General features: G+C 42.0%; 1 protein-coding gene across 3 annotated transcripts in view; it reads left to right on the top strand.

The window, feature by feature from the left end:
- Positions 1-14,732, top strand: part of ELOVL5 (ELOVL fatty acid elongase 5) — an 80,269-nt gene that overhangs the window by 59,126 nt on the left and 6,411 nt on the right. For all 3 annotated transcript variants that reach the window (XM_023222941.3, XM_023222943.2, XM_023222942.3), the window contains exons 4-5: positions 12,266-12,343; positions 13,258-13,429. In XM_023222941.3, the coding sequence (XP_023078709.1) occupies positions 12,266-12,343; positions 13,258-13,429 (250 nt within the window). The remainder of the gene's footprint in view (positions 1-12,265; positions 12,344-13,257; positions 13,430-14,732) is intronic.

Raw genomic sequence — 14,732 nt, forward strand, 5'->3', positions numbered from 1 at the left:
CTTTGTAAAACGATGCCCTTACAGCAAACATAAAAATCTTGTGTGCCTTTCAGCCGCCCGAGATTCAGGGCATTTGTCCTCTGAAGAGAGGCCTGATTTTTCACACTATCCATGTGTCTTTTCTCTTGTCTCCAGTCCCAAAATTGAGAACCTCTACATACATGGTGCCAAACGGTGGCTTTCCCTCACTTTGCCTTATCTACCTGGCTGGATCAGGTTTCCCCTGACCCACCCAGTGAGCTATCAAAGCCACTTTTAACTCCTTTGTTAGAGTGTTACAGGTGGTTTCCCTTTTAGGCAGCTGCTGTGTCCTCATGTGAAGCCATTTAATGTGTCTACTCTTCTCCTGCTGTGCCTCTGACCTCTTAGACCCTAAGCAGAGAGGATCTAATTGTGTTTGTTACAGTCCAAAAGGGAGCACCCCCGTCAGTCTGCCTGTGCCTCACGCACTGATCCTTGGATTCAGCAGCAGCTGCCAGGAAACAGGGTCGGTGTTGTGCAGTGCACATGGCTTTGAATCCCCCAGGAAGGCACTCTGGCCTTCCTTAGCTGATCTATTATGCTCAGCTCTACTCAAACCCCAGCAACACCAGGCTCTTTCATTCTTCTGGGCTCTACCCCTTAAAACTCCCTCTCCTGCCTGTCAGTCTCCTTCTCACTTTTGAGGACTGTGTGCAAGGATCCAATTCCTCTGTGAAGCCATGAGCTTACTAAGGGACAGGATTCAACTCTAGAGAGTGATCCCACCCCACCCCCCACCCCAACCACTTTGGCTATCCCATTGTTCCCAAGGACTATGATGCATTCCTTTCAAAGTACTCTCATGATGTGTCCCTTAGCATCCCATCCTTGCCCCACCGACACTCACTGGCTTAGGCTAGAATGAAAAGGTGTTTTCCCATCTTTTTCATCCCATTGTTACTATAGCTGATTACTCCACCAAATGTATCCTCAGCATTAGAATATACACACACACACAAAGCAAATGTCAGAACCACATTTTCATGTTATTTAGCAGTCAAAGATAAATCATGAGTTACACACAAGATTGTTTTTTGAGTATCTATGTATGTTTCCTCCCTTGCAGTTAGAACTGTATGTTGTGAATAGTGTGAGAGAATATGCTTTAAAATATTTAGAACATTTAAAATGTAATTTTGAAAAAAAAAAAATTTTGTAATTTTGAAAAACAAATAGCTGGATGGATGCATCTGGCTTGGCATAAATCCAAACATCTTTCTTCCCCTTTTCAATTTTTCTTTTAAATCGTAATTTTGGAACTATTTGAAAATATTTAAAATAAAATTATATAGATGATATCTGTGCACCTAACAAATGCTTGATTTTTTTTGTTTAAATAAGAAAATATTACAAAAATGCATCTAAAGTACAGTCCCTTTCCAGACTTCTTCAGAAGGTTGTACAGTTTTTCTCGGATATATTTTTACTACATATATATGTATACATGAGAATACGTAATACGTTGTAAGATAGTTTTTAAAAACCATACATGAATGGTATACTAATTAAACTTTCTCAAATAGATTTTTTCCAGCCAGTATATTTTGACAAATTCATCTTGAGTCATGTAGATGTAATTCATTAATTATAATTATGCTAATTATAGTTAATTAGAAATTAATTCATTTTAACTGCTTTGTATTATTTCAGTGTTGGAATTTATTACACCATTTTGCAAGTGTTTCTTTGGATGGATATGTAGGTTGTTAGATTGTTTTTTGTTGTTGTTTTTTGAGACAGAGTCCGGCCCTGTTACCCAGGCTAGAGTACAGTGGCACAATCATACCTCACCCACTGCAGCCTAGAACTCCTGGCCTTAAGCCATCTTCCCACCTCAGCCTCCTGACTAGCTGGGACTACAGGCATGTGCCACTACGCCCGGCTGATTTTTTTATTTTTGGTAGAAACATTGTCTCACGATGTTGCCTGGGCTGATCTCAAACTCCTGGAGTCGAAGTGATCCTCCCACTTCAGCCTCCCAAAGTGCTGGGATTACAGGTGTGAGCCACGGTGCCCAGCTATGTAGGTTTATGCAGGTTATTCAATTAGCAGCGTGCGAAGAATCTTCTAAGACATATCTCCTTATGCAAATATGGTAAGTATTTTGACCAGATAAGTGCATAGGGGTTTAGTGACTGAATCTGACAGTCTCTTGTCTTTTAATGGGAAAATTTAATTCATTTTCATTTAGCATGTTAATAGTTATTTTATACCTCAGATATTGTAGGTTTAGTTGCAGGTCACTGCAATAAAATGAGTACTGTAATAAAGTAAGTCACACTATTTTTTTTTGCTTTCCCAGTGCATATAAAAGTTATGTTTACATTATATTATAGTCTATTAAATGTGCTATCGCATTACATCTAAAAAAAAAAGTAGACATACCTAAATTTTAAAATGCTGGCCAGGCACAGTGGTATACACCTGTAATCCCAGCACTTTGGGAGGCTGAGGCAAGAGAATTGCTTGAGGCCAGGAGTGTGAGACCAGCCTGGGCAACATAGCAAGATCCTATCTCTACAAAAAATTTTAAAACTAGCCAGGCATGGCTTGAGCTTGTCGTCCTAGCTACTTGGGAGGCCGAGGTGGGAGGATGGCTTGTGCCCAGGAGGTCAAGGTTACAGTGAGCTGTGACCACACCACTGCACTCCAGCCTGGGTGACAGAGTGAGACCCTATTCATAAGAAAAGAAAGATAAATTAAAAATAAAAATGCTGCCAGGCGCAGTGGTGTGTGCTCCAGTTTAGTGTAGCCATGTTCATCAGTGATCTCAGTTAAATCTTCCAGATAACTGGCAGCAGCTTCTATAGCAGCACTTGCTGCTATACCTTGCCCTTTTGTGTTATGGAGATGACTTCTTCCTTTAAACCTTATGAGCCATCCTCTGCTAGTTTCCAGCTTTTCTTCTGCAGCTTCGTCACCTCTCGCAGCCTTCATGGAATTGAAGTGAGTTTGCGGCTTGCTCTGGATTAGATTTTGGCTTAAGGGAATGTTATGGCTGGTTTGATCTTCTACCTAGACTATTCAAACTTTCAGCAATAAGGCTATTAATGCTTTCTCATCATTTTTGTGTTCATATGAGTAGCATTTTTAATTTCCTTCAATAACTTTTCCTTTGCATTCACAACGTGGCTAACCTGGTAGAAGAGGCCCAGCTTTCATCCTGTCTCAGCTTTCCACCTGCCTTCCTCACTAAGCTTAATCATTTCTAGCTTTTGATGTAAAGTGAGAGACATGCTACTCTTCCTTTCACTTCAGCACTTAGAGGCCATTGTAGGATTATTAACCTAATTTCAACATTGTATCTCAGGGAATAAGGAGGCCAGAGAAGAAGATGGTTGGCTGGAACAGCAAGTCTGTGGAACAGCTAAAATACACACAATATTTATTGAGTTTGCTGTCTTATATAGGTGCGGTTCATGGCACCTCAAAACAATTACAATGGTAACATCAAAGTTCAGTAACTACACACAGATCACTACAACAGATATAATAATAGTGAAAAAATTTGAAATATTTTGAGAAATATTTTATAATTGTGAGAATTACAAAAATGTGACACAGTAACACATAGTGAACACATGCTGTTGGAGAAATGGTACCAATAGAGTTGCTCAGTGCAGAGTTGCCACAAACCTTAGTTCAGAAAACCTGTAATATATACAAAGTGCAGTAAAGCAATGGTGAGGTATGCCTTTACTTTCCGTCACCTTTTTTGTGTGTATGTTTTTTCTTTGGCCTTCTTTTCTCCTTTACTGCTTTGTAGAATTTTTATAATCATCATTTTTCAAAATGAACTTATTAAAAATGAACTTATAAAAATGAACTTATTCAAAAGTTATTCATTCTCTTATTTGAGTGGTTACCCATAGATGTTTACCATGCATTTTTAACGTATGAAAGTTTCAGTTGAGTCAGTGTTTCTGTTCTAAAAAATACCAGGGACCTTAGAGGATTCTAGCTCTGACCCCTCATCTTTCATGTTACTATTGTCAGGAGTTATTTCTACCTCTTTTTTTCTTTTTTTTTCTTTAAAAAAAAAAAAAAAAGATGGTCTTGCTCTGTGGCCCAGGCTGGAGTGCGTTGACATGATCATAGCTTATTGTAACCTCAAACTCCTGGGCACAAATGATCCTCCTGCCTCAGCCTCCCAGGCAGCTGGGACTACAGGAGCATGCCACTGTGCCCAGCTAATATTTTTATTTTTTGTGGAGGTGGAGTCTCACTTTGTTGCCCAAGCTGGTCTCAAATTCCTGGGCTCTGGCAGTCCTCCCACCCTGGCCTCCCAAAGCACTAGGATTACAGGTGTGAGCCACCGCATCTGGCCTCACTTTTTTTTTTTTTAAGGTCCTAAATAATCACCATTATTGCCATCAGTGTTTACTGATTTTCTTTGCTCTGTGAAATTTTTCTCTTTTGATTCAATTTTTTCCTAAGTAGTTCTTTCTAGGAAGGACAATATCTTAGTCTGAGTGTGATGTTATTTGCCTTTACACTTGAATAATATTTTATTAAGGCATAGAATTCTAGACTAATAGTTATTTTTCCTTAGCACTTTGAAGATTTATTGCAGAGAAGTCTGCTGTCGTCCAACTTTTGCTCATTTGTAGGGTAATCTTTTTTCTTTCTAGGCGCTTTGAAAATTTTGCATTCTTCCATTCACTCCTACTTCCTTCATTTGTTTCTAATCTATTTCATCCATCTATTGTGTTTTTAGTTTAAATGGCTGTGTATCTTTTACTTCTGAAAGTTCACTGCCTGCTCTTTTTTTATTCCATAAAATGGAGGTATTGTCCCCCCCAATGATATAGATTAGATGACAATGATCTCCAGATTTAACCATTTGCTGTGTTGCCTTTTTAAGTATGCTGTTAAAAGTTTGATTACAGATATATCTGTGAGGTTATGCCTCTGGAATAATTATTGTCTGTGTTAAATTTCTTTACCTCCTAAAACAGAAATAAAGGTTTGCCTAGTGTTCTGTGTAAGCATCCCAAACTAGTATTGTTGGTGTCATCTCAGGTAAACATGCCTTTTCCACATAAAAGAAAGATTTTGGAAGGAGTTGAATTTAAGCTGACTTCTCTTTTCTAAAGAATAATTTGTTAGGCTGGGCGTGGTGGCTCAAGCCTGTAATCCTAGCACTTTGGGAGGCCGAGACGGGCAGATCACGAGGTCAGGAGATCAAGACCATCCTGGCTAACCCGGTGAAACCCCGTCTCTACTAAAAAATACAAAAAACTAGCTGGGCGAGGTGGCGGGCGCCTGTAGTCCCAGCTACTTGGGAGGCTGAGGCAGGAGAATGGCGTGAACCCGGGCGGCGGAGCTTGTAGTGAGCTGAGATCCAGCCACTGCACTCCAGCCTGGAGGACAGAGTGAGACTCCGTCTCAAAAAAAAAAAAATAATAATAATTTGTTGTGGGAACCTCACGTTATAGGTAAGAATTGATCGTGTTGGAGTTTTTGCTGTGTTTTATACCACATTTCTACCTGTGTTTATAGTGAGAGAGTGTTTATTGGTTCTGCTGCTGTTCAGTTTGCCACGCTGCTGGAACCAGAAGTCAGTTTTTTTTTCCTTTGAATTTCTTTTGAAAATGTGTGATGCTTTTTTATTGAAAAGATGAAAGAAGTTGAGCATTTGGTGACTGGATGCTTTGTTTGTGCTTTCTAACCTCTGTAATTGTGGGCCATGAAAGCATCTCCCTGGGCTCTGGCTTTGAAGGCCATCTGATGGAACCACAGAGCAGTTGCTTTGGAAACATAATATTCTAAACTGTCTGGTTGTTTTTCTTTCCCTTCAGGCTTTCCTAAAATAGATATTTTATTGTGGGAAAATAGGACTTGGAAAAACACTTAAGCAACCTGACAATTGATTATTGAATTTTATTTGAAAAATCACTTTGTTTACCAAAATACTTTGAAAAGGCTGTGTACTGTTCTTTTTCCCATTTAGCAGAGGTTTACAGCAGTTGAAACATCTGATGAGATTAGTACTTACAAGAAATGCCTGATCATTGCCTAAAATACTTTTCACTCTTAGTTTCCTTACAACTAAAATTCCTTGCTGAGAAAGAAACTTCTCTCAGGGTCTGAAAGGAAACAGTTAGTTGTCCCTTGTGTATCTGACACTCCCTTGAGAGAATGCCTCACAGTAGGGAGAATGGAGAGAAGGATGCAGCCCAGACGTCCTTCATTCCTCACCCACACCCAGGGCAGGGAAGGGAATGCGTTCTACAGAGAGGAAGCCTTCCAGCTTGTCCAGAGCCAGGCCTCACTCCTCTAAACTTGCCCCTGCAACCCTTGGAGAGCTTGGCTCTGCAGTTGGTGTAGCTAGGAGCACATCACTCTACAGATTCTCAACTAAAGTGCACTTAACTCTACAAAGCAGGAGTCAGTGGTAGGCTGGAGACCTTCCTTTAAATGACACAAATTATGCTTTGGCTGGGACATCCAGCACCACCTTAGCCCTAGTTGGAAGCAAAAATACTTAACATTTGCCTAAGGTCATAGGAAAGACAGATAGTGCCTACCTTATGCCAGGTATTGGGCTAACTCATCTAATGCTCATTACACTCTTACCATCCGCTTTCCACAGAGGGAAAGTTCTGGGAGGCCTGAACAGGGAGAACTGCTAGTGTAAGAGGGCAGGGCTTGAGGATTCAGGGAAAATGCCAGACATACCTGTTGCAGCTTGGACTGAGGACAGGCTGTTTCTTTGTGCTTTGTTTTAAAGAATTCTCAAGTGTACAGAACCTGTCCTTTTGACTTAGCCAAGAGTATTACATTCAGCTGTAACCCAGGGGTGTTCCTGTTCACACGGAGAAGGAAAAAAAAACACCTGTGGAGGTCATGGGTGTGAAATTATCTTAATGGTCATCCTTATGCTCTGGACATGAAAGATTTGAAATTTAAAAACCACATGCTTTGACCTGGCACTCCCTAATAGCACTGCCAAAATTGGCCAACTAAACCCTAGACGAAGTAGGTGCTTTCAGTTTCGAGTAGTTCATGGTTAATTTTAAACCAGACATCTGCGGAAGAAAAAGATGCAGCTAAAGGTCTGCTTTTCCACAGAATTCTTCATGGACAGAGTATCCCTACCTGTTCTTACTAAGAATTCAAAAACAGATGAAGGACAAAGATGCTTGGAACTGCTGTTTGAGGTGCATTTGGACTGAGAGTCAGGATTCCTTTGTGCTAATCCCAGTGGTACCAAGACCTGGGCCATCCTTATCACTTCTCATTCTCTGTTTTCTCATTAAAAATATGAACTTGTACCAGACCTAAAAAATACACACTTGAGGACTCATGCAGAAACAAAGCTATGAAAAGGGTCAGCCCTACGTATTCTCAGAGATTTTGCTTAGAAAAGCACCTTAGGTCCTGTGATGTAGTTGAACTTGAGTATGGATAGTCTATTTTCCATTACTTTGTACTCCATTTCTGCTTAGGAGGTAGTAAACATACAGCTTCATCAATCTCTTATCACCAAAAGCAGCCAGCCTTCTTTGGAAAGGGATTATCTTGTTGCTCTGACATCTTGGGATGCTGATGTTAATGGCTGATAAGGGCCACCCAAGGTGATATTTTCCTACTTTTTCTTTAAGTGTTTCAAGTGACCTAGTTTCCTGAGATGTTTCAGTAGCATTCCAGAAGGTGCCATGGAAATGGTTATTATGCTAAAGGTTACAAGTTGTTCGTGGTTAAATGTGTTATTAGATGGGAAAAGTCAACTCACCATTAAAAATGATTCACTCCTGGCTGGGTGTGGGGGCTCACACCTGGAATCCCAGCACTTTGGGCGGCCAAGGCGAGCAGATCGCTGGAGCTCAGGAGTTTGAGACCAGCCTGCGCAACATGGTGAAACCCCATCTCTACAAAAAAATACAAAAATTAGCCGAGCATGACAGCGTGCCCCTGTAGTCTCAGCTACTTGGGAGGCTGAAGTGGGAGGATGGCGTGAGCCCAGGAAGTGGAGGTTGCAGTGAGCTGAGATTGTGCCACTGCACACCAGCCTGAGCAACACAGCCAGACCCTGTCTCAAAGAAAAAAGATTCACTCCATGAATTATGTCGACACTCACCTAAATTCTTTTCTTTCATTGAAAAGGTGCGTGAAACCATTAGGGTTATTGACTTTTATCTCATACGGAGAAAAGAAAGCTTGTAGCTAGGTTTTAATTATAGCTCTGCACATCCTTGTGCGCATCCTCTTGGCCTAATTAAAGTTTGCTTTACTCTAAGGAAAGAGGAAGCATATAAAGCTTTGCAGTGGTACTGTTTGTATCTCAGTATCTTTTTCTCTTTTTCCTTGGAAGAAGCCATGCAAATAATGCCCCTGGGTGGTTCTTGGCCTGCTTTTTCATTGTAGTGTAGTTCTGCCCTCTTTTGATCTGATTCTTAGACACCTGCCCTTATATTCAGCACTTCACCTTCTCCACCCTACAGGGTCCTCTCACCCTGTGGTGTCTACTTACATGCAGCTTGAAGAATTTCCAGGAAATTGACCGAAACAGCTCGTTGGAAGGAAGCCAGGCCTAAGCCCCGAAGGGAAAGGTGGCTAATGTGACTTTGACTAGAGGATTGTCTCCTGTAATGTGCTTCTAGTGGGGCTAGAGGGGTCAGTCCTTTGCTTTGAGCACCTCTGGAGTCCACTACACATGGACACATTGCTATCCTCTGAGGGGGATGGAGGGAGCAGAGCCCTCTACTACTAGCCCATTTTGTGGAGGTTTGATGGGGGTCTTAGGTGAAGAAGCTTCAACTCAGGTCCTTGGTCTTGGTTTGTTAAATTATTCTATCCTTTCTGAAGCCAGGGAGATTTGAGAATTTTCACGTCCCCATTGTGAAATTGATGATGAAGAGTTTTCATCCTGTGAACAGGGTTCAGATGAATATCATCACAAAACCAAGCCTCATTTGAAATACTATGAAGCTCTCTTTTGCTGCACATGAAACATTAAGCCTAGATTTAGGGGAAAGAAATGGCAGTCTTGAACTCTTTGTCATTCGTTTAACAAATATTTGTTTGACATCTCTGGTGCACTAATCCCTGTGCTGGAATATGTTGATGTGGATGCAGGAGCCACAGTCACCACCCTTCGAAATCTTACAGAAGAGCACACAACAGGCCCATTAACAAAGGGAGCATGTGAGCAAACAGCTATAGGTCACGGCAAGGTGAGGGTAGAGGAAGGAGAATAGACTTCAGGCTTTAGTGCTCAAGGGAGTAATCATGAAGAAAATAGAATTTTAACTGAACTTTGAAGGATAGATAGGATTTTGAGAGCTGGAGATGGGGTACATGGGTGCAGAGGATATTCTAGTTGAAAAGAATAAAACAGTGGTCACTGCCAACACTTATGTTTAATCCTATGTACCACATTGGGTGAGACAGGTATTATGTACTTCAGGGTGGGAGCCTTATGTTTATCCCATTTGAGGACCGAGGAAACTAAAGCTTAAAATGTTGGAATAGCTTACCCAAGGTCACCTAGCGAAACGTAAGAAAGCTAGGGTTTAATGGGCTAATGCCCAAACTCATGCTCTTTCCCCTTGGCCACTGTGTAGTGGTTAAGTAAGGGCATGTTTGGAGAACGGGAAGAGGTCCAGATTGCATGCAGGTAGGGGAGGAGTGAAAGATAAGCTTGGGACCACGTTGTGGAAGACACCTGGACACTGCACCTAGGATTCAGGGTTTCATTCTGAAGGCAGTGATGAATCACTGGAGGGTTTTAAATACGGAAATAGAGAATTCAGTGGTTTGAGGGGCACAGCGGCCCCAGTAGAAGTGGTAGGTGTGAGTAGCAGTGGAGAGAGTATTGCATTGAAGCATGACAGAGCTCCTACAGGGAACCTCAACAGGTGAAAGAGGAATGGTGGGCCTCGGTCAAGTGGAGTGGCACTGAGTGAGCAGCTTACCTGGTTTATGCTTTAGGAGTGAAAAAAGTTCACCACCCAACACCGAGGTTTGAGTTCTTTAATTAAACTCCAAAGACAGTGGGCGTTTTATACATGGATTCCCCTGCCCCATTTATGGGTGGGGAGAGGGCAAATGGAATTTTAGGTTAACTAGTTTAAAGTTAACTAGTTTAAAGGCAATCCCACCTGGATCCCTTCTTAAAAAGTAAGCGTGTGTCCAAGAATCCCTTCTGCTGAGTTAACAAGACCCCTTCAACCCATACTCATCCTTGGGATTGAGGCATCTGCAGAATTACAAGAGAGGATTTGTCTTCCTCTTCTCCAGAGAGATCCTTTGATTTTTCCCCACCCCTGCCAAGGTAGATATTCATGAATGCAGCCATCTTATTTTAAAACAGACAAAAGCAAAACCAACCCAGGATGTCTCAGGACACTATAAACCAAAATAGTCGCTGGATAAAACAGTGATGGTAGGTTCCCGATTTAAGATTCATAAAATGATAACATTTCCAAAAATATCTCTGATGAAGACAGTCATATGTTAGTAGGTTTTTAATTTTGCCAAGAAAGGCTGCTGTTTTAAAAAAGTATCTTTTACATTGCACGAATTTATCTTCATGAAAACTTTACTGCATTGTCCTTATTTTTCTCATTCGCGGTTGTCCCGCGAACATTTCATCAAGAAGCACCAGTTCCCTTTCTGTACCCTCAAGCCACAGGAGGTAGTTCCTTGGTTCCCTCCTGGGGTAGAAAGAAGGGCAGAGAAAAGAGCTCTGTACTAAGCTGGCCCTTCCTTCCCCACCCCAGGTCTCAAGAGTGCATGCCAGCTTCCTCCTCCGACCTCCACCCCACTTTGGATTCAGGCTTTGTGTCTTGCTTCTTAGGACTTCTAATCAGCCTGCATGGATCCTGCTTGACTGACCATGACTTTAGAGAGTGGTATAAGACCAAAAAGTTAATACGCCTTCTAATGAATTACCATGTGGATACTCTTCTTTCAAAGATAGTATAGAATAGTTTGTTGTGTGGTCTGATTTTAAAGTCTGTTAACGTGAAGCTACAGAAAATTGGAATAAACCCTTTAGAGATAATTTAGTCCAACTTCATCCTTTTACAGTAAAAACGACAAGAGCCCACAGGAATTAGCTGGCTTGTCCCAGGTACTGGGCCTGGCACTCAAGCCTTCCTCCTAATCCATGGCTCTTCATCATGAACTGGTGCCTCCCCCATGCTAAATCCTTGTGCTCTTGTTTGGCCATGAAAAGCCTGTTAAGTCTCAGTGCTTTTTTATGTGTAGAAGGTGACAAAGCAGAAGGAAAATGGCAAGAAAAAGATAACCAAAGAAAAATCAGATAGAAGGCAGGATATGCAGTGTGAGTGAGTATAGGAATGCGCCCATTTTTGGCATTTATTTCTGAGGTCAAACCGGGTGGAAATATCACAAGGTGTCTTCAGATCCTCGTAATCACTTCTTGTTCGCTGCGGGGAATCTGTGTTGCTCACCAAGCTAAACTCTTGTGTTCAAGGACAGGGAACACAAAAATCGGGGTGCAGGCTCTGCATCACAGCCATGGACCTGTGATAACTGCAGGGCTGTGATGTGGGGCCTGCACCCCGAATTCTGGGGTCCTCTCAGCACAGTGCCTACAGCGCTGCAAGTGATTCTGAGGCATGGGCACAATTTCTCAGGCTGTGAAGCCTAATTCATGGATCCAGAGGATTGTACATACAACAACAGGAAATAATGAAGATGAAGTTGGACTGAATTATCCCTGGGCCTACAGCAGTGGTTCTCAAATTCCACATTAGCAGCATCAGTATCACCTGGACTTTGTTAGACATACAAATTCTAGGCCCCAGACCTGTTGGAACAGAAGCACCCCCAGGGACCCATGTTTTAATAACTCACCCCTCAGGTAATTCTCATGCTGCACACTCAAGTTTGAGGAGCACTGGCTTAGGGAAAGCAGCCAGAGGCCTCTGTGGGGCAGAGCAGGGAGCCTATGATTGGCTTGGTCTGGGCACTTGTGCTAGGACCAAGGGGGTGACGGGCTGAGCGTTCTGCAGAAAGGCAGCGTGGTAAAGGAGGGTCTCTGAGGGCAGCAGCCTGGGAGTGACTTTTAAGCCTGTCCCTTAGGAAACTGAGGCTCAAGTCATTAAAGCTTTGCTTTTGTTTACACTTCCCTACAATTGTTTTTTCTCAGAGCAAACTTGGCTCAGCACAGCCCAAGGTAAATTATCACAGATTCTGCAACTAATAAAGTTCAAACAGGACTTTACATGGCTCAGATGCTGTTGGTGACTGACTTTTTCTTCTTTTTTAGTTAGTAACAGGAGTATGGGAAGGCAAATACAACTTCTTCTGTCAGGGCACACGTACCGCAGGAGAATCAGATATGAAGGTACTGTCTCTTTTTCAGAAACTATTGTAAGTGTTGAGTTTTTAAAAAATAAATTGTATAAAATACAAAATGGCCCATAACCTCACTTCTCAGGCAATCCCTGTTGATATTTTTAAAAGAATAAAAAAGGCAATATATACACATGGTATTAAAATTTGAACTTGAAAGGTATAAAATAAAACCTAAAGCATCCCCCTCTGTAAAAATAACTCCTGTTAACAGTTGGCAGGAAAAATCACATGCATTTGTCAGCATGTTATATTTACACAAACAGGATCATGAGAGCAATGTCTTAAATTTTTAAAATCATTCATCCAAGTACTTTTTTTCCGAGTAGTGGTGTTAAAAATAAAATCTGACTTCCACTCGTGAGGTTTATTTTAAATCACAGGCCAACAGTCGCAGCTCAGCATGGGCAGTCATCTCCTTAGAGCACCTGTTTGATATGTTTAATTAGGCAGAGACCTGACACTGCAGGTTCTGATTCCTTCTGTGTCTCTTGTCAGGTCAGTTGCCCCATGCTAGTCCCTGAAATCAAAAGCATTTTTTCAGATGGTTTTCCTTTGCTAATGGCTGTGCAGGCTGCTTCCAGAGGGAATAGGCAGACTTCAAGGTTTTGAACCTTGAGCCTCATGTTTTCATTAGTCTCAAAGAGTGTCAGGGACCCTTTCAAAACATTTCCTGTAGTCATTTCAAACCCCTCCAGCTGTCCCAGCCCAACCATGTTCTTTGGTTAAAGGTACTTGGAGAGTGACGATAGCTCCCAACCACTGATGGACATTAAGAGCTGTTGGGGCACTCAGGCTTCTCTGAGTTGACATCAGATTTTTGGATATTAGTGAAACATTATAGAGACGATATTCCAGAGAAGCCGTGAGGATAAGCCTATTAAATCATTGGCCCTTTCCTCTCAGATTATCCGTGTCCTCTGGTGGTACTACTTCTCCAAACTCATAGAATTTATGGACACCTTCTTCTTCATCCTGCGCAAGAACAACCACCAGATCACGGTCCTGCACGTCTACCACCATGCCTCGATGCTGAACATCTGGTGGTTTGCGATGAACTGGGTCCCCTGCGGCCACTGTGAGTGTTAGAGATGGGGACTTGGGGAACAGGTGTGAGCAGGGAGGAGAGTTGAAACTAAGGCTTTCAGAAAAGGTGCTGTTGCTGTAAATGTCTAGATCAGGCTTTCAACTTCGTGTTCAAGTTGCTTTTAGTGATAGTTTATGTACCTATGCAAACAAAACCCTTTTTTAGTTAAGTGAACTTTCTGTGCTGATTGGGCAAGATGAGGGAGATACCACTGGGGACATATTAAGGAATAGGTACAGTATTCTCTGTCTTAGAGGGCAACTGTCCAGGTTCTTTCTGGTCCTTCTGTACGATGTGGAAGTGTTTGAGAGGGGCAAGTGAGGAAAATAGGATCACACTGTTGCATGAGTACAGGGAGCAAGGCTCATTTTGAAATACAGCTTTAGCTGTCTGTCATGCATTAGGAAGTCTCCACATGTTCTCACAACCCTCATATTCCCTGAAGCATGGTGATCAGGGTGTCTTCCATAACAAGCACCAAAACTTGAGATAAATTTTCTAAGGTTGTGTACTTGGTTTTTGGAAAGGTTGTAGTCCAGAGTTTCTTAAAATTTTCAGAGATTGCTACCTTGAGATTCAGCCTGGGAGTTTTAGCAAATGTCTCAGTCAAAAGTCCTATCATCCCAACACTGAAGAATTTAACTGAGAACCTACGGGTCTATTTACCATACTTTTTCTCTGGGATAGCACTGCCCTTGATTACCTGAGCCTACCAAGATTCACAGTATCATGGAATTCCAGAGCTAGGAGAAAAAAAAAAACTTTCCAAATACAGCTCCTTTGGGTTTGGGAGGAAACTGAGACCACAGAAAGGTGGGTAGAGCTGGGACTTTCTGCTCCCTCTTCCTCCCACTGTCACAGTTCATGATGGTGGATTAACTGACCTAACTTTCTAATAGAAACAGCCCCTCCCTACATTTGAAGAATGCTTTAAATTTTCAGAGAACTTTCAGGAGGACAGATTTAATGAGCTCCACTTGGCCCATGAGAAACTGAACCAGGGAATGGGTGTGACATGTCCAAAGTCAAACAGCCAGTTCCTGTCATAGCCAGGAGTAGAAACTTCCCTAAAACCAAGCACCTCCAACTGCACAGAGAAAAGCTGTATGGCTTGGTTTGGTTGCTGACTGCTGGGGAGGAGGACAGAGTCTGGAAAAAAAACTAGTGGTCCTACTGGACATTGAAAATGATGTGATAAGATGGCTCTTTTATCTCTGAGGAACTAGACTCTTGACTCTATTATTAATAAAAATGTATGACCTCAACACTGCAGTCCTGTGGAATAATTAGAAGT

This window comes from Piliocolobus tephrosceles, chromosome 5, assembly GCF_002776525.5.
Source record: "Piliocolobus tephrosceles isolate RC106 chromosome 5, ASM277652v3, whole genome shotgun sequence".
Lineage (NCBI taxonomy): Eukaryota > Metazoa > Chordata > Mammalia > Primates > Cercopithecidae > Piliocolobus > Piliocolobus tephrosceles.